The following is a 20450-nucleotide window of genomic DNA, read 5'->3' as shown; positions in this document are numbered from 1 at the left end:
CATAAATTTGTTGTGGTCTCTGTTCCCAAATGTCACTGGTGTTATTTTTTGTGTTGAATGGCAGTAAAAATCATCACTCCTCCAATATATTTACAAAGTGTGTATAATGTTTCTTATGAAATACTTTTTAACACACTCTAGGGGAAGTGCTCTTGAACTATTATTAATAGAAGTGAGAATCTATATAATTTATTTCCTTTTGGGTAGTGATACTTACACAGCAGTATGTGTATAAGTCAATCTTCATTATTAATTTTGTTCCTACATAAGATTGGTACAGATCTCATGTGCTTTATTTCTACATCTTATTTCCCTTTGAATGGAGAATCTTAAATAATGTGAATATCCCTGCTAGTACCTATGGGATTAAAGACTGTCATTTAATAAAAAATTAACATGAAGTTCCAAACAAGTTAAAACCATGAGATTGGTAAAAAATTAAATTTATTGTGAAAAGGGAATTGGTTTGAAGCGTAATGAGCTATGTTCATAATTTCGTGAACTTCTTACTCTTCAAGATTTAATCTGCAACTATTTAAATATGTTCACTGGAAGATGGTGTGGTTTCTGACTGGTGTAGGATACTCCGTGAAGCAAATCAATGTAGGTCCAACTACCTTATTTTATCTCACTTTTTCTCCATTCTTTTCTTATTCTATGTTTTCTCTGCAGGCTTTGTTGAGGGACCTGTAATTCAAAAATATTTACTTATCTGTCACAGTTTTTCCTCATTTTTTCCATGGGAAAGTGATGTGTCAAAGCACTTTGTCTATTAAAAATAGATATAAAATTAATGGCTTCTCTGAAGCTTTAGTGATAAAGATTTGGGTTTTTTCTCACGGTATTCTGGCAGAGGAAATCCAATTATTTTTTTATGTATTTGAAATAATGGTACAATATTACATTAATAGTAGTTTAAAATGAACTGAAGTTTCACAGACTTTTTCAGTATAATAATGATAGTGTTAAATTATAATAATGAATTATAAAATGATAAAATTTAGTTGTTCAGTTCTGTTAACGAAAACTGCTGTTACTATAGCTAATGTTTGCATGAGATAAATTTAGAAATAACCCAAACATTAAAATACACATACATTAAATACACTACATGTATTTAATACAAAGCATAAACACAGAAGTAATAATTCTCTCTCTGTTCCCTTCCTCTTTCTCACTGGAATTTCTGGTGTTTAAGGAAATGCAAGTAGCTGGTAAGGTTCTACTTACCAGCATTTTGTGATTTGCTGATTTTCTGTGTATTGGAAATTATGGTAGTAGTTTTTTAGGTTCTGCTGCATGGGTGTGCCAGGTATTTCTGAATCCTCCCTCTCAACTCAGACTTCTCATCTTGCTGAAAGAGTTGAATAAACACCATCTGTTAAGAATGATTCTGAATGTAAGTAATAGAAATATTTATACTGGCTTTCTCTTAGTTATTCTACTGTCTATGATTGTACTTACTGATGAACCTTTATAATTTTACAACCCTTAATAGCATACAAAGGCAATGAGATACCTGGAGACATGTTAAAAGCAGGTATTGTGATCACATAATCTGTTTTTCCTTGTCTAAGTACTACTGCAAGAACTAGTGATAACTCTACCTGTGGCTCTTGCTCGTTACTTTTTGGTAGCAAAATTGATTCAAACAACTGAGTTGCAAAAGTTGCAAATATAGTTTATTTTTTAACATGCTCTATGTAAGAGGGGCAGATGTCAATATAGTAGGGAAGGACTGACTGCAAGAATTGTAGTTGTTATACTGTGAAGTGTGTTATGACTTGTTCCATAGCAATGAAATCAAAAATCTCTTAAGCTCCTGTTAGCCAAGTTTGGCTGTATTTGAAGTCTTTTAAAGTATGGTAAGCATTTTGTCACTCTTTGGTAATGTAATCCTGTGTGTTTTGTGACAGTGAACAGCATTAGAACGGTGATCTGATTTGTATTAGTATCCATAAAAATATTTTATTGTCTTTGCTGCTTGAGTTTGCATTGTGATTAGTAGGACTGGTGAGGTTAATTTTTGCTTGGAAAAACCGTTTTGGACCATAGAGACTTGTATGTCTTGTGTGACTGACTTTGCATTCAAAGAGTTACTATGGATAGAGAAAGGTTGTGTGTACAGTGGGATTGTATAGCAGTTCTACTGTCATGCTACCCTGACAAAGGTGCCAGCTGACAAAGACACAGAGAAGATTTTTCCATCCCAGTAAAAAAAACCAAAAAACCAACACAAAACTAAAAAAATTATTGCAAGCAGAGGTTGTCATGGGCTTCCAACAATAGCTATGACCTGTAATGATGTTTTGGTAACCTTCCATTTCCTGAACTCTTGCTTATTTCTGTTAGACTTCTTCTTTGAAAAAAAAAAAAAATAATCACAAGATTTGTCTAATTATACGAGGTCTCAACTTACACAAATATTGTAACTGCAAAAATGCCTGTATTAACTGCCAGACCAAAACCAGTTTGAGTGTCTGGAATTCACCTAACATAGTTTCAAAAATATAATTAATTAATGGTCTCATTAGAAAGGTATCTGTTGTCTTCAGGTTTATGGAAAAGTTGCATACTCTGAAATAAGATAGGCACAACAGTCAAGCAATTGTATTGTGTTTCAATTTGCTTGCACTGACATTTTGAGTCTTGGGAGTCTTCTGTAGTGTATCATTTCAACAAAATCCTCATGTAAAAAGCAAAGTGCAGAGTTACTTCTGGGGAGTTTAAACCAGATGTTAGAACTGGGCTATCATTTTAAAATCATTGATTCCCACAGTCATGCTGGTTCTGTTTCGCACTTAGCTTGTCCAGTCATTATAGTACTAATACCTGTCAAGACTGGGGAAGTAGTGGATTTCCCCCATTTTTGAAAGTTTTCAGTCACCTCGACAGGGTGCTGAAACATCTTTTACAAACAATAATATTAGAGGGGTTGGATAAGATGATCCCTGAGGTCCCTTCCAACCTGACATTCTGTGATTCTATGCTTTAGTATATATAAAGCATTAATGAGACACGCTCAAAGTAGAAATGAAAATTAACGCAAAAACTTTCTATCCCTGTCAGATTTGACTTAAGTTTATGTAGGTCTTCACTACAGCAAAGATTATTGGAATATAAAATAAAGACAACAGGAAGACTTGAGTTAAATTCCTCTTTTGAATGGAGAGGAGAAACCCATTATAATTTATCAGAATTTCAGATGTGTTAAGAAAATAGGTTGGAAAAGCTTAAAAAGCAAAGTTAAAATATCAGTTTCTTTATTTTAATTCAGTTGGGAAGTTGTGCTGATTTTTCCAGGTAATGATATTTACACTTTATATGCTGTAGAACAACAAACTAGAGGAACATTTCAAACTTCTAATGTACAAAGTAAAGGCAAAGAAATTTTAATCTGTCTTAAGTTTATTGTTTTAGAATATCTTAAGAGCATGTTGTTATGTGGAAACAAATGGTTGTGCCAGTGAGAGTTGTGTAGATAATTTACTTTAGTAGTGAACAGAAATGGCAACATAGGATTTTTATTGCCAAGAAACCACAGGTTTTTAAATAATAATTCTGTTTTGTTGGCAGCTTAATGACAGCCTTGAAATGTCAAATGTGTTGTGGCTGCCTAATGCTACAGGAGAAAAAAACCCCTTTTTGTGGACAGATAACTAGCACACAAAGTGTGCTTAAAAGTGTGCCCAAAAGCTTAAAGTAATTTCAAATTGTTGAGCATTTTTTTTTCTACAATGTTAAATGCATATTTTACATATTATCAAGTCTTTTAGCTGTTCCACAAACAGCCATTGATTACTGTCAGACAGCACTTATGCAAGCTTGTAATGAAACATCTAAACCATTTTGGATTCCTATGGAAAAGGTAGGAATACCAAATGCTATGTAAAATATAATATGGAATTATTATACTCAAACATCTGTGTTTAAATCTAGGAGTAGATGAAATGTAACTGCCTCTAGTTTCTGATATTGAGTATGTAATAGTTTTTGTTTGGGAAAGGTGATTAAGCCACAGATTACCTTTCAAACTATAGCAAAATGTGCCACTGACTATACTTGACCAAAATTACCTATACAACTACTTTGCAGAAAAAAAACCCCCATGGTTTCTCCTTACAACTGTATAATACACTTGGCTCTTCTGAGGATCCTGATATAACACAAACCAATCTTACGCTGTCTACTCTGCTAAAATATTGTTACTGTCAGGAGGCAACAGGCATGTTACGGTAGATTAGAAAATAATGAAAAGGTCTTATGGTAGCTGGGGGTCCTAAAACACAGTAAATGCTTGGGCAGCTTAGATATGTGTGACACTGAATAAGGCTGAGACAGCTCAAGGTAGAAGATACCCAAGACTTCTGTGAAGTCCTGAGAACCACTGACTATTTGAATTGATCTAAATGCTCCCCACAAAGTATGCTTATAGACGGGGCCTTGAAAAACTTTGAGTCCTTTGCTAGTTCTTATACCTATATTAATTGTGATCATCTATACATTACAGAAATAAATTGAAGAGTGAAGCTTATCTTAGCTGTAAGAACTGTCGTTCCAGATAATGATGGGAAACCTGTTGATTGAAACAGTTTAAATAAAAACAAAGCATAGATAAATACCTCTCAGAACCCCGAGTTTTTATTTGTTAATGTTTTCCATTTTGGCAGGAGCAATAATTTGTTAGTTTTGGTGGTGTAACTTTCAAGCATGGTTCACTGTGTTATGCTTGTTTTGTAGTGTATGGATTGCCATCTCAATTTTAGGGTTTCTGCTTCCTGTTTGTTTCCTTAGCAAGAGCAGCAGATGCTGGCTAAGTGACAGCACATTCCCACTGTCATTGCTGACTTTCCAGGCATGCCTGGATTGTTCGTGATCATCCTGCCTCACAGGGTCAGGGATTACAGAGTTCCAGTGGGCTGGAGAGCTCCAGTAGGATATTTCTCTCAAGTATTATGCTAGGGTTTTTTATTTTCCAAAAAGTTGGCTAAGTGGTGTCTTAGCATTCCATTCTCTTCTAAAGGTTTTTAGGCTACTAGGGAAAACAGTAGCTTGCATAGTGTCTTAACCGTTTCCACAGGCAAGTTTGCAGCATGGCTACTTGATATTTGTTACGATTGTGGGATGAGATTGACTTTTAGAGACTTGGGAAGAAGCCTTGTTCTAAACTGGTACTAAGTGTAAACTGTTCTCTTTCTGAGCCCCCTTGTATGCAGCTCTGCATGCCTCTCTCGGATGGTAGATAACAGCAAGCTGACCTCAGCAGCTAACCTCATTGTACAATGTATTCAACACATTTGACTGCTACTCCATGTATCTGTAGTGATGATGTGAATGTGATGCCCCTGCTTTCTGCTTTATATCACTCACTGCTTCTCTTGCTGCTTCTCAGTGTCATCTTCTTCCTCTCGGAGGCAAATGTATCCAAAGAAACACAGTAATGTTGTCAACTGTACAGGAGTTTTATTCTTTGCTTGAAACAGTATCGAGAGGCTGCAGTAAGTCCCATACTCAAATGAGCCTTATACAGATTTTTATTTCCACCCATTGTGTATGGCAAATTCATTGGGTAGCTGCCATTTGTAGTCATTATTCCATGTAGTCATTATTCCTGACCCCTGAGGAGTCAGTTATTCATGAAGGAGTCAGGACATTTTTTCCTGCAGAAATGTGAACTACTGGATATCTTTTTGCTATTCACTGTTAGCTGTTACCTGTTCTCTAGGTGCTGCTTTGTCTTCGGGACCTTTTCAGAGGTATGTCTACATGTCTACCATTAAACTGTTTTCTCCACTAACAAAAGCCTTTGACAGAAGAGTTTGCAAGTGATCCAACAGACATTTTGGAGTTCCTTCATTGTTTCCAAAAAAGAATTTGCTTTCAGGATGAAATGGTTACTGCCAGAATATGTGTTGGGATGGGATGACAGCTGCATTCCCTGCTTCTCAGGGCTGCTAGGAAGGAAAGCACATTAATATTCAGGAGTGGGCGAGATGATGTAGTTGTGGAGATCATGCACACACCCAGAAGATATAAAAAGCGCAGCTCAAATAATTTTCATCTTAGAACACTGAGGTGAAGGAGCTTTTTCCTATATGATCAGCAAAAAGAAAGGAGGGAAGACCAAAGTGTAATAACACCATATGGTGAATTGCAAGAGTTTAATTTATAATGAAAATATTTATGAAAATCATGTGGTGTCAAGAGGGAGGCTATAAGGAAGTTTGGGAAGATGAGCCCATCTTTTGAAGGCAGTTAATTGAATAGTCTGCAAACGAAAGATGTTAAAGCAAAGCAAAAAAGAATAACTGAGAATATTTACTAAGTATCAGAGCAAGTGGAAAAAAAGCCCAAACAACTGTGTTGCAATGCATGATTTTAGGGAACTAGAGCAGAAGTAGACAGTTATGAAATATTAAGGATTTGCAAATACATTACAATTATTTTAAATTTACTTGATATACATCCCTTTTGTCTCAAGGCCTGAAAAGATGCATCAAGCAACACCCCGATTTATGGTGACTTTCAGATCAGAGGATTGGAACAGAGTAGAACAAAACCTGCTTGCACTGCCAGTGATGCCAGGGTATCTTCTCTAAACTCTCTGAAAAAACTTGGTGTATTTTTAATGTGCCATATCAAAACCGTAATTTGAAAGTTGTTTTACGTTATGTGAATTTTTACCTCAGCAATATTGTTGTAGCAATATTGTTGTTGCCAGTGAGGACACGGTACTGTTCTCAGGCTGTAACTGATTAATATGATGACTGACTCAAATTAATATGATGACTGAGAACATATCCCACAGGACTCTGGATTAGTTTAAACTTCAATTTGTATCCTTCTGCAGACAAAGATGGTTATTGTCCTGGGTATTTCAAGTGTGAAATTTGAGTTAATTAAGCAATAGGGATCCTTAATCGAAGCAGCTGACAGCAAAGTTTACTTTGATACTTCAAAAGAAGATGGTGTGAGAAATTGGGAAGTTAGTCAAAATGAAATTATTCCATGATTCACTTTGACCTGGAAAAAGTATCCTGGATATCTTACTGGACCCTCTGTGACTGATAAAGCTCTTGGAAAAGATACATTTGAGAAATGGACTTTTTTTTGAATGATTAACACTGATGCTGAAGGCCTATGGTAAATATGTATCTGTAAAAGGGTCATAAAAGATTCCTTGCAAGCCTAAAAACGACAGGAAGGTCACAGTCAACTTAGTGACTTGTTCTGCAGCAATACTGCAGTTTTAAAGGGCACTCCTGACTGCTTATTACCTGCGTATTAGTTAAGCTTTCAGAGCACTGTTTTATTACATGCAACCCAGTCTTTCAGTACCTTAGTACCCTTGTATCCTGTCCTCACACCCCTGTTACACTGAGTGTCAGTAGTGAGCACAAATCTGTTAACAGCCCAGTTCCAGACAAGCAGAGGGAGTGGAAAAAAAATTTCAATACTTCTTCTTTTTAACCTCTTCAAAGTATCTCACACAATCCTGCACTGAGGTGAAAGGGACAGACAGGATCTGAAACGTGCTGCTCTTTGAGGTGCCATTATCTGAAAGAGGGAAATGTGTCAGTAGATCGTACAGAGGAATGCTCAGTGGTGTGAACCTTTGAGTATCAGAGTTACACAAGATGGCATTATCTTTTTTAAGAAGACAAAGCACTGCTATTTATAATTCCACTGATAAATTACTTTTTAAAAATACAGTTCTAGAGCCTTGGTTTTTAACGCTTAACATTCAACTCCCCCACTGCTGAACTTTTCATTGCTGGGTAAACTTTCCCAAATATCTAATGTTTAAAGTAATGTTCTATTAGAAGTGTGTAACATACTTCTATAGTTGTTCTAAATTTAGCTTTCTGACACTTGTGGCCATTTAAGCCAACTCTTACAAACAGTAGCAACAACATTGGCTTTAACATTTTGGTGTGGTTAGTATTATATCTATTTAATTTGTCTTCTGTTAAAAAAATGACCCATACTGATCTTTCTGTATGATTGCTGGCTGATTACTTTTGACATGATAGAACAGGGGTCTTTCACTCTTAAAAGATGGTCCTAAGAACTTAGTTACACTGATATAACTGTCCTTGTTAGTAGTCTGTGTGATTTTTAACTCGTGTTTTTATTAGTTTAATAGACATCTATATTTATGTGCAAACATGGAAAAATAATTAAAGAAAAACAGATAAAATGTAAATGTAAGTTTATCACAGATATTTGTGACGTAGCAAAACTGTCATTGTAGTTACCTAATGAGTAAGAAGTACAGTTTGCAGCTTCCTTGATACTAAGATGTAGGTTACAGTCTGCTCTAAGTCTTCCTTCTTTACAGGGAGAAAGGGAAGCCTATCTCATATCTATATTTGGTGCAGAGCACGTACTCAGCTCTGCTAGCTCACTGCATCAGGAAGGAATTTCAAATATGCCCAAGGAATTTAGTAACAGGAGTCCTGCTGGCTTTCCTTACGTGTATGGGCAAGGGAACACTGTAGTCTTAGTAAAAAAAAAAAACAAAAAAAAACCTGAAACAGTTCTCTTTCTCTTGCTGCTGATGGAGCCTGAACAATGGACTAATGAACTCCATAATGTCTCTCCATTCTCCTGGCAGAGTTGAAAATGCTGGGCCACTGTTTTCTCCATTGACAAGCTTGCAAATGGCCTGACTAGTGTGGACATACCACCTAGGAGCTGTTAAAACTGCTTCAGTTTCCTCTTCATCAGACCACACAGCTCACCACATCAGTGCAGGATTTGTTTTGAACAACACCCAGTGAGAAATGTTGAGCTGCCCTGGGGGTGCTGATGGGGTAAGTCCACTCTCCAGCTGTTTCTGAGGAAACTAAGTGGAGTTAAGCTCTCTGCCATTTCTTCAGTAAACTTCAAAGTATATGTTGGTCTCTTCACCTGGCATGTGAGAGAGAGGTGATCACTTTGTGCTTCACACTTGTGTGTTGTTTCATTTCTTCTGTTTTGCCATATTTACACTTGAATAGTCATCAAGTCACCTTTTCCTGTCTTATAACTGTCACTTTAAGGTATGAATCTAGCTTGTATTTTTTATTGGCTGTGACAGAAGAATAAAATTAAACTTGCAAAGCAAAATTATACCACATGTTTATTATATATATGTTTTCATTTGAAGACATCTTTTCAGGTGAGTTGTTATAGAGGTACATCTGATAATCAGTCAGAGCTGCTAAGGGCTTCAGAATAATTGTGAGGACGTGTGCTCTTCTCCCTCTCTTTCTCTTCCTTCCCTAACATCTTTTCTGTCATCTTTCCCCAGTCTATTTTTTGTATGAAATCTCCTCAGGATTACCTGCATATAAAGAACTTAAATATTTTTTCTTGGTTTTCTTTTTTTCTCTGCAGTTTTAAAAGGAAAGAAGGCTATTTTGAAAATACTACTATTTAGTGCATTCTCAGGACAAGAAATATGTTTTGCTCTAGGGGTTCTTGAGTGGAGATCCCAGTACTGCAGTTTTCTATGCTGTCCATCTCGTGTCATGAGCTAACATAAGAAGAAAGTAGATCAGAAGAGCAGATTACCACCAAGCTTGGTTTATTATTTCTGTGTATTTTAAAACAGTAGTGGCAAATTTACATTCTTCAGGAATTCAAGTATTATGATTATGATGCCTAGTGAATAAAAATTTAAGCAGTTCCTATGTTTAAGTATTCCTCTTTACTCTGTATGTATGCCAGGTAAAGAACAGGAAGACAATTTTTAAAATACGAGATGGTAGAAAAAATAGTCTTTGTTTAGGTAACATTTATATAAAGTTTAGAAGCTGGAGTTCTAAATTTAAAGGCTATATGAACAGTCTTAAAATAAGGGTGGAGTCTGAAGTGGTTTAACGTGGTGGCAAGTACAAGTTAAATCTGGTTGATTTCTATTTAATAAATAGTAGGTATCAAATCACTATTTTAACAAGTGCTATGTACAAATATATATTTTGTGGAAATCTTCTAGGATCCAAAAAGAGGTACATAGGGAAGAAAGCGCTCTGGGACAAAAAAGTAGGACATAAGAAATTAATGACCAGCAAACTAAAATGCTGTCATCTCTTCCTGTTTACTGTATGTTTGTTTGGTTTTTATAACTTTGTTGTCCTTGGAGCCAAACAGTCATTTCGCACTTATCATTGCACTGAATTAGGAATGTTAAACTTCTGGTTTCTTGATCTCTAATACACTGTTGGTTTTACATTTAGCATTGTTTTTTTCTTTGATGGGGACATATTAAGTATGAGAAGGATGAACCAAAGAACTTCTGCCCTTGTTTTTTTTTCTGTCTCATGTGACAGTACTTTTTGAATAGCTTTTTCTCCTTGTGCTGTTTTCTTAGGACTGTATAGAGTGTCTTCAGGACTGGTAAGGAAGAAGCACTTCTTTCCCCCCCTGCCACTGGAACTGGCCACTCTTTCACAGCGATTTCCTTCCATTTTCCTGGGACTACTGAAACTTCTGTTTCCATAGTGGCAAAGGTGGCAACAACCCCCTTTTTAGGGACACCAGGGCCTTGGCGGTCTGTTTTAAGGCTGTCTTTTCTTAAGCTCGTGTACTCTAAACTGACAGGGAAATGGCTTCTACCTGTGCCTCAGCTGTTACCTACATGAGGTTCATCTCATTTATCCTGGCTGCCTCTTTCCCTCTCTCTTGTAGGTAACAATAACCTTGCTTTTGGGAGCAGGGAACATTTCCTTCCCTCTGGGTACCCCTGCCCTTCTTCAGTACCTGCAGCAGCAGAAACTTTTTGCTGAGGTGAGGGGAGCGAGGCCTCGCCGGGCCACCCCACACCCCTGGGTGACTGGGGAGCAGTGGGAGGCAAGACCCTCCTAGGCTGTGGTCTCTGTCCAGATCCTATTGCCCCGCTGAGGGTAGGGGAGTGGTTCTTTGCTCTGCCTCTGGGTGCTAGGAAGCCAGTTTGAGCCTGGTCCCCACTTGTCCTTCTCCTCTGACCCTGAGTAAAAGGGTTTTCTGTCAGCCTTCATAATGGGTTCTCTGGAAGAAACACTTCTTTCTAATTAAGTGTTAAAGGAAGAGATGGTATTACAATTACTGTCCCCTGATGCTACTCACGTACTTTGTGACCTCTAGGAGGAGGCATCTGTTTTCTGCCTTTCTCCCCCGGCTGCTAGTGCTGCTGGGATGGGCTTTATACTCAGTTTTGGATTTTAGCAATGATAAAACTTGGCCAGGATTTCAACCAGTTTGTCATCCTAGGAAGTTACTCAACCAGTGTAAGGTAAAGAGAAGCCTTTTCCCAGAGAAATACTCACCCTTGTACATGACTTCTGTGGCTGCACAGTCACAGCTGTTTGTACCTTTTTTCAAGTCATATGAAACCCACTCGTTTGATTCCTTCCATTGTTCTCCTTTTCTCCCTTGCTGTGTATGCCTGTTCTCCCAGGAGTGGGACCAGGAAAGAAAATAAGACCTGTTACATTTACAAACCAGTCAAAGCCTCATGACTTTGAGGTTGCCAGGAGTTTCTCTCCGAGAGGCATTTTGATAGTGGACTGGCAGCTCCACAGCTCTGGAAAAAAAAAAGGAACTTATCTCGAGTAAAGATAGGCCCTTTTCTTATGCATAACTGTCAAAACTGTGATTAGCACATCTCCTTTGCCACACATGAGAAAAAACTGCTCATATGACACACCATGTTGAAATGGAACTAATGTTGTCACATTTGCCTTTTCAAATCCGTTTTACATACAGTTGTTATAGATAATACCTGACATTATTTACACTAAAGAGATTTGAGCTTTTATTTTGTTTTCTACTGTTCAGTGTCATTGTTTCTCGTGGACAGCTGCTGAATGCAAGTTTCTCCTTGTCATTCTTACTCTCCTCTTTCACACAGCAGTAGCAAAGAGAAAGTATTTCCCTTTACTGGCAGTCTGCTTGCTTCTCTTGACTGCCTTTTAGCAGTAATTTTATCCATTTCAGAGGAACTGATGACAAGTAGGTAAGTAAACAAGATTGAGAAAGGCATTTTTGTTAAATTTTGATTTCCTGAACTTGGCTGAAATGGATCATCATGCAAGGCCAAAATCTTCAGCTTTTGCACCCAGAGCTGTGCTATCCGATCTTTTCTGACTCCTTGGTATTTTTTCTGTGCTTGCTAATGTGATGTTTCCATGCCTCTATCATGTATGCTTAGCAAATAAATACAGTATCCCTGCATTTGTTATCTGGCATTTTGAATGATTTCACTCAGCTGCTGCCAAACTTGTTCATGGTCAACTTCTTGAGTGTGGTGGTTTTCCACCATTTCCAGCTGTCAGCAGTATGAAAAATGATTCCCCATTTAACCTGAGTGAAAAAAGGCTCCTGTATCTGGCTACCCCAGTGAGATGATGGATTGGCCCAACTTGTGTAATGAAAAAGTGCACTTCTGAGAGAACAGAAACTCAAGGACACACTTTGACACAGTACCAAAATTGGTTTGTAACTCCTTTTATAAGACCAACACAAAGTCAGGCTGGTTTTTTTTTTTCCAATCAGTTTCTCCAACAGTCAAGTCTTGTTCGGTTTTAGTCCTACCTGAAACATCTGAAGTTGTTTTTCTTTTGGAGTGTTCTTATTTTAAATCTTGAGTATCTGGAAAGCTTTGTACAACAGTTCTATCTTCTCTTCAAACCAAAATAGGACACTTTTTACTGTTTCAGTTTTGAGGTTTTCTTTGGGACTTCTACTCTCCATATTCTGTGTGGCCATTAAACTTCAAACATTTTGCTCAGCCATGCCTATTACACAAATACCCATGAGGCACATTAATATGTGTATAATGTTCCAGCGACAGGGGTCTGTGGGCCTCTCACAGGTGTGACCAAGGGGTTTTGGAAAATTATTTGATATGTGTTCCCTTGTTGGCAGATTGAGGGCTCATAGTTCTATTTTGGCACAAGGGATGGGAAAAATGTTGTTTTGATTTGCCAAGCCCATTTAGTTTAGCACAAACCATACAAAGGATTTCTTGATGCTCTGTTCAATATTCATGGTTTGAAGATGGTGATCAGATTAAGATTATAATCTGACCGCAACTGGAGGAGCTGGGGTTGTGTGAAAATCAATAAGCAAACAAAAAACCCACAGATTTTTACATAATCCATTAAATTTCCCTGTAATTACCTTAAGTTTCTTCTAGTGCAAAATATTTTAGAATTTGCTTCCAGATCTTGGTTTCATTGCAGATGTGTCTGTTCTAGTTTGCACTTAGCAAATCCGGTTTATATAAAAAATATATCTAAATGTTATATATTTTAAACATATCAAGCTACAATATGCTTGGAGGAAATATATGATTTTAGTTTCTTGCATGGAACTGTGTTTCCAGAGTGACCTGGAAATCTGAACACCAGTGTCACTTTCTCAGCTGTTCTGTGGAAGGAAACCTAGCAGCTGCTGTCTTGTACAGTAGGCTACTTGTGGTATGCTCTGGTTTCTGGTCATAGAACTAATATGCCAAACTAATACTGTGATATAAATGTGTCAATTGCCCTGCATTGAATAAAAACATAAGTATAAATTATTTAACAAGGTCTTCCTTATTTTCCCTTGGAACAAAATGAAGACTGCAGAAATAACTTCTGGTTAAATGTAAAAGCAGATAAATTATTAACCTTGGGCAGGAATAAAACACTCATTCAGAATTCACAGAGAGTACTTGGATTCCTTCTCTGATTGTTATGGTCTTAAATATTTTTGGATTAAAAATCCCTGGTCTGTTTTGATTCAGCAGCTCACTTATACACACGTTCATCCTGTTTAAATACTTTGACTTGGTGGAATAATTATGTTAAGCACATATATTCGGTAAGTAGTAAATGAGAAAATAATTTACTGGTAGAATGTGAAAATGGAGATTATATAGTTATATGCTTTGAAACCTCAAAACACTTGGTTTGACTGTACAGATTCCACAATAATTTTTTTTCTAGCTGTTCTAATTTGAGAATCTCTTTTCCTTTGGTTAGCCAGCGTCAGGTGATGTCCATGGAAGAAGCCCTTGACACTTCAGATGGTGACAAAAAAGAACAGCAGTTTAATGCTACCAATCTAGGGGTGTGTCAAATCTCTCTCAAGAATGATAAAGTCAATGGAGCTGTCTATTTTTAACCTCCTGTTCTTTCCTTTTGGCAGACTAATCAGTGTTAGCTGAGCTGTTTCACTGAATGAATCCAAGCGACTCTGTTGCTTACTGAAATGAGCTGTGGACCTTGCAAGTGATTGAAGTCTGTTTTAATGCATGAAGTCCCCGTTTGAAACACAATGTCAAATGAAGCCATTTCAGAGCAGAAGCTTTCTACAACAACAGTCAGCTCAGTCACTGTTCAGGCCGGCAATGCCAGTATTGTTATAGCTGTACTTAAGGTAAGGCAGAAACTGCTAGCATGTCTGTTGTTGACTTTTCTGCTGCTCAGTGATACTTCTTCTGAAAGTTCTGTGCGAATGAATAGTTAGCACAAAATGATAAGGCAAGGCCATTTAATCAGTTAATCTGTAATATAGCTTCCTTGGAAGTTAGTTTTTTTTTTTTCTGTTCATGTTTTCCTTTTGGAGTATGAGGTGTTTTTTTGTTATTTGGGGGTTTTTTTGCTACACTCAGCAATAATTTTTCTTAATAAGTAGCCTACCAAATCCATAAATGCAGATTGTTGTAGTCTTTTTTTTTTTTCTTTATTTGCTAGGGGGGAAAAAAGCCTAAAGCAGATAATGAGAGGTTATTTTTGAAAGCTATGGATTCATATTCTTGTGTGTTTTAGTAGTCCTTGTGTGTATATAGTTCTGCTTATTATAAGCACCCAAAGGCCCATTCTGGGAGCTTAAATCCTCACCCAGCGCTTCTGCAAAATTTGAAATGGGAAGTAAAACTGGAGGCATAGGTACTGAATCCCAGATGGAATTTATGGGCAGTTTGATTTGTCATTCTCCAAACAGCTTGGAAAAGACACTAGCTTCAGCCACTAGAGTTTACAATGAAGAATAAAGTGATAATGAGTTGGGCTGTCACCAAATTAGGCTGATTATTCACAATGGGGTTTCCTCAGTTGTGATGATGGGAAGGTTCCCTCTTATGAGTCCTCACCCTTCTTAGGAGACTGTCTACTGCAGCAGGGGAGTAAATTTGTGGTAAGGAGACTTAAGTTTAGGGTGAAGACATTTTTTTTTTACCCCTGTGTGCTGTGAGAATCAGTCCATGTCTCCTCCGGTGACATCACTGCTTAATTCCTTACCACCATCCTTCAGAGTTATGCTTCCCAGACTGCAGCAGTTCTGCAACACAGTAAGGAGAGTATTAGCTATGCTTTGGGTTATTGTCAAGCTTCCTTTCTTTCCATATTCTCCAGAACACAGTGGGACTTTGCTGTTTGGGTTCCTATTCCAAAGGCTATTAAGTGTCCCTGCTGATACTTGTGCCATCTCTATTTTTATTCAGTATATGGGTATGTTGGATCTCTGTGGTAGGAATAAGATTTAGGCTTATGGTTTTTGCATCTGCTGTAATATATTTGTACCTTCTGCCCACTCCCCCACCCACAAAGTTTCCTTTAACTATCTATGCAATCTTCATCCAAAAGGGGAGATGAGTTTTTGGCTGATTGTGATCTTACTCCTCACAGGCAAAACCAAAATCTCAATACCTATTGGATAAGGCTTGAGTCTGGAATTTATTTTTTTCAAATGAATGAAGTTTATATTTTATCTTCTGTATATACTTTCTGCAAATTAATACATTTTTATGGATCACTTTGCTCCTATGACTGTAGAAAGCATATGTGACCTGTAGGAGTAAGTAAATGAAGGAAAGTTTGTGCTTACTGAAACCTCAGAACTGTAAATGTTTACTTATCACAGTGTGGAAATTGGGTGAAACTTCAGCTGGCTGAATCAACACCAAATTTATTAGAAATTGGCAGCAATCAAGATGAGACTAAAAAACTACTGCAAGATCATGAATTCCTCCTAGCTAGACTTAAGGTAAGATGTAATAAGAGCACACACAAACACAAGTAGTTGTTACAGTTCAGGTACAACAGTTGACATAGTTGTCTGGGCCTCCTGTTGCAATGTGATTGTTGGTTTAATTCCACATGGAAAAAAAATGTGCATAAAAAGCCCAAGTATTTTAAACACAGATGTTTGATACGAAAAAGAGTGTAAAGATACCTAAGGAGAAAACTTGTTTTCTCATTTTGATAGGGCAGATGAACTTCTATCTGTAGACAATTAAGTTCCTGTATACTGTGACTTATCTTAATATATTCCTTCTATTTTATTTTTTTGAGATTATGTAAAAGTCAGATTCAAAAAAGCAAACATAATCTGGATAGAATCAAGTGCACTAGTGACTGTGTTTCCTCAGTCATTATGAATCTCAAATGTTAATTTAATACAATATATAAAGAGTGTAATAGGATATGATGCATAGTGTGGATTTTGAGTAGCATGAAGCATAGCATTACCAAAGATCACCAAAACAAAGAAACAAGCAAACAAAAAAAACCAAAAAAACAAACAGAAACCAGAGAGGGTATTTCTGCTACCTTTACTTATGCAAGAGCCTCATCCTTATTGCAGTCAGGGCTGCACTCAGGAATTCTTGGAACAAGCTGTTCTATCCTCTTTGAACAATTCAGAATTAGTTGAGTTCTTACACACTGGTAACAGGAAGAAGTTGAGTGCTGTCTTCTAATTGTAAAAAAAATAAAATAAAATAAAAGAAATTGAAGGGTGAAAATAGAAGATAAAATAGTCATGATCTTTAAAATAGATGTCCAAATAACATTTTACTATTAAATCAAACCTTGAAGTGTATATATATATATATATATATAAAAGTGTATAAATATATATATATATATATATATGTATAAATATATATATTTATACTACCAGGAATAAATACTATTTTTTTCATGTTTTATACTTGAAATCGTTGCAACACTTAGCATTGATTAATGAAAATTCTATAAAATGAATAAGTTCAAAATTAGTGCTTTTCCTCAGTATTTGAGCTGCAACAATACAGGACTGCATAATCATTATAATTTGTACTTACTGTGCATTTTGGAGACATGATGTTTTCTGTCTTACAGTAAGCTGTTAACATTTGCCAGTAATTATTCAGTCTAAATGACTAAATCGACTTGTAAAAGGTTTTTACAAGAGTGATTCTCAGTCTTTGTAGTATTGATTATAGTAGTTTTTTCCACTTAGCATTTGTAGATGAGTTCTGCATTAGTTATGTGAAGATGCCTAACAAGATAGTAACGTTTCAGTCTTCAATGTTTATCGGCATAAAACTTTAGTTACTTATGAGAGGATAAAAAAGAATTTAAAAATGTGGACTGGAGAGAGTTTGAAACGTCAGCACAGTTGTTAGGTAGTCTTTGTTTTGATGGTGTCCAGTATGCATAATACTATTTGATCTTTTACCCTTAGTGAGCAACATAATTTTGTGAATTTTAACAATGCCAAAGACACAAATCGATTGTTCTCCCAGCTTCAGTCTTAGTGCAGTTTTTTGTTCTTCATTATTATTTTCACTGACAACCTTGTACCAACTAACTCCATCAATTATAGACTCCAGCATCTCTTAACATATTTATTTTTGCTCTTAATTAGATTTTGGCTTATGGAATGCATTATAGGTAGTTTTTAAGAAGGTAAAGATGAATTTAAGGTCTTGTGCTCAGGTAAAACTTGCTTCAATTATAGGGCAACTTTGTGATATTTTATCTCAGGTTTTCCTATCTTTTTAAAACACTTCTGTGCAACTGAGTAATGCTAATAGGGCATATAAACAATTTAAGAAAATTAAATTAAATTATTAATAACCGTTAAAAAAGGACATTTTGATTTAAAATTTCATATTTATTACAGTTAATATTTATATTGATGAAGAACTGAATTGCTTCAATGATAAAATTATATGAATTTCAAAATTTACTAAATGCCATATTAACTTCATTTTTTTAAAATCAGTCCATAACTTTTAAAAAGAAGATTAGAAAGTTATACTATACCAAAGGGGAAAAAAGGTAATTTTTTTTTATTGTGATTCAGAAAGAAGGGAGGATGGAATACTTCTGGGTTTTAATTTTTGAACTATAAATGCTTTACAAGTAGAAAACTTGTAATTAAAAATTGCAATCAAACTTGTAATTAAGAATTTCTTCACTTGAATCCCCAGGAAATGGATACAATTTTTTTATCTTGTGAAGTTTTCAGACACCTGAATTTAAACAACAACAGTGAGGCCACTTGGAATTGGTTTTCTATTTCTCTTCTATTGTTATATTACAAGAAAAAAAAAAAAAAGAAAAAAGCATATTTCCTAACAGATACCAGTACTGGATAAACATATGCTTACCCTCTAATTGGTACTGATTGAGAACTGAAACACACTTTGCAGACTGGAAAGAAACTGAGGGTTTTCATGGACTCCAGCTGTTGGCAAGCCTCTTAAAGTGGCTGGAAAGTGAAGGGATAAGAATCGTATCAATGGTACCAATTGTGAAAATTGTGAAAACTCTGTGTTTCATGTATCTGTTGCCTCTTGAGGATAGTTAGTTGCCCAGAGAAGCAGATACTCTCACCAGCTTCCAGTGTTCTCCCAGGATTTCAGAACAATCAAAGTGATTTTAGTAGGGCATAAAAGCAAATTGATATTTTGTATTTGAATTTGAGATGAACTTTCACTTCTTACTAAAAGATCATACAAGTGAACCAAAATCACAAAGACACATTGAGGTAATTGGTTGAAGGATTTAGTCCTGTAATTTATTTATATTTCAAAACTAACTAATACATAACAAAAGCTATTTGCAAGTGTTGGGTGATAAATGACAAGAATGGAGAATGGCCTGGTCTACACATGAAACCTTTGTTTCTCTTTTTGTTTTGTTTTTGGTTTTGTTCCGTGTTTCTTCACATTCTTTCAGTTATCAGCAGTTAAGCAATTGAAAAATATTAAAATCCACAGATCTTATTTATTTTCCATTTTTAGTATGAAAAAATTCATACCTTATTTCTGATTCATGATTCTTCTATAATATTGTTTTCTAAATGAGAAATGGATCTTGCATGGATCTTGCTTTGACAGCTTTGAAGCTGAGCTCTTAGGAAAGAGTGAAACATTTTTCTGTGTCACATTTTCTGTGACATTTTTCTGCTTGTTCTGTAAACAAGCAGAGCTCTAGGCATTTCATATGTAGTTAGAATATACTGATTATTTTGATGAAATTGGACAGAGTTGAGCAGTGTGACACAGAAAATTTGTAATAAATGCCTCTCACGTGTTTGAAAAGCTAGTCAAATTATTCTTGACTGTGTCTTTATGGTAACAAAAACATTGTTTTATCCTGTGCTTTTTTGGGGGGTAACCTTTCAAAATCATCTTGCAAGCAGTCTGGCTCTGTTTTCTGAGAAATCAGAAATTTTGAGAATCAGTACCTAGGTCTGTTTTGAAGGAATTTAAATGTCATGGCTTGCCTCTGTTGCCTGTGAAATGTAATGAATAATCTGTTTTTATTGTGGGAATCCCATGTGTTTGAAGTTAACCAACAGAGAAAATCTGGAGAACAAAGGATGAGGCCTGAAAAGATGGGTAAAGTAGCCTTCCAGATGAAGTACATTCCTTCTTCCTATTAGTGTTGTATTGGCTAATTGGAGATTTCAGACCTTACCTAAAATGCAATGTTGTCAAACAAGTGAACAATGTAGACAAAAACATGCGTAGCTGTGCATCCAGCATGCCTGTAGTTTACTTCTGAATGTAATACTCAGTGGAAAAAAACCAAAACCAAACCTTCATTATGTCCAGTAAACTCTAATTTTTTTCCTGAGGGAGGCTGAAATACTATATGCTACTGTCCTGATTTTTCTGGGACGGACAACTACAGAAACTGTAGTTTTGAGAGGCTGCAGAATCTAATTCAGTGAGAACAAAAGAGACAAGATGTATAGGTTTCATTTATACCCAGCTCTGGTATGCAGGTTTCTGTAGTGATCAAGGTTGAGGGTGCTTTTGATGGGCTGGGAGGAGCTGCCCAGGGCAGCTGACCCAGGCTGGGCAACCACAGATGTCACCCTCTCTATGTATCAGGAAATTTGGGGGGATGGCTTTTTTTCCTCCTACCATGGCTGCCTTTCTGAGAAGGTGCCATTTGTTTTGTCTTCATCCTGTGCCCAAAGTCTCCTCTTCTGCTTGCCATGACCAGCCATTTCTCACTGAAGCTGTTGCACTCTCAGTGCTGGGCGTTCAGCTTCTGCTGCTGGAAATGCACAGCTCACACCTGCTCTCTGGAAGTGAGCCATATATTAGCATTTGGAGTTAAAGTTATTTATTATTATTATTATTATATTAAATCAGTTTTCATTTTAACTGCAAAGGATCTCTTTTCTTCCACCTTCCTTACTCTGTTAACTGC

At 36.4% G+C, this 20450-nt stretch overlaps 1 protein-coding gene across 1 annotated transcript in view; it reads left to right on the top strand.

Moving 5' to 3' along the window:
- Window positions 1–14276: 14276 nt before the first annotated feature.
- CCDC141 (coiled-coil domain containing 141) overlaps window positions 14277–20450 on the top strand; it is a 45373-nt gene continuing 39199 nt past the window's right edge. Inside the window, exons 1-2 of the mRNA XM_008505137.2 lie at window positions 14277–14388; window positions 15874–15996. Coding sequence (XP_008503359.2) covers window positions 14287–14388; window positions 15874–15996 — 225 coding nt within the window. The 5' untranslated portion in view covers window positions 14277–14286. The remainder of the gene's footprint in view (window positions 14389–15873; window positions 15997–20450) is intronic.

Source organism: Calypte anna, chromosome 7 (assembly GCF_003957555.1).
Source record: "Calypte anna isolate BGI_N300 chromosome 7, bCalAnn1_v1.p, whole genome shotgun sequence".
Taxonomy (NCBI): domain Eukaryota; kingdom Metazoa; phylum Chordata; class Aves; order Apodiformes; family Trochilidae; genus Calypte; species Calypte anna.
Note: the sequence above shows the minus strand (reverse complement) of the source record. Positions and strands in the feature narration are given on the sequence as shown.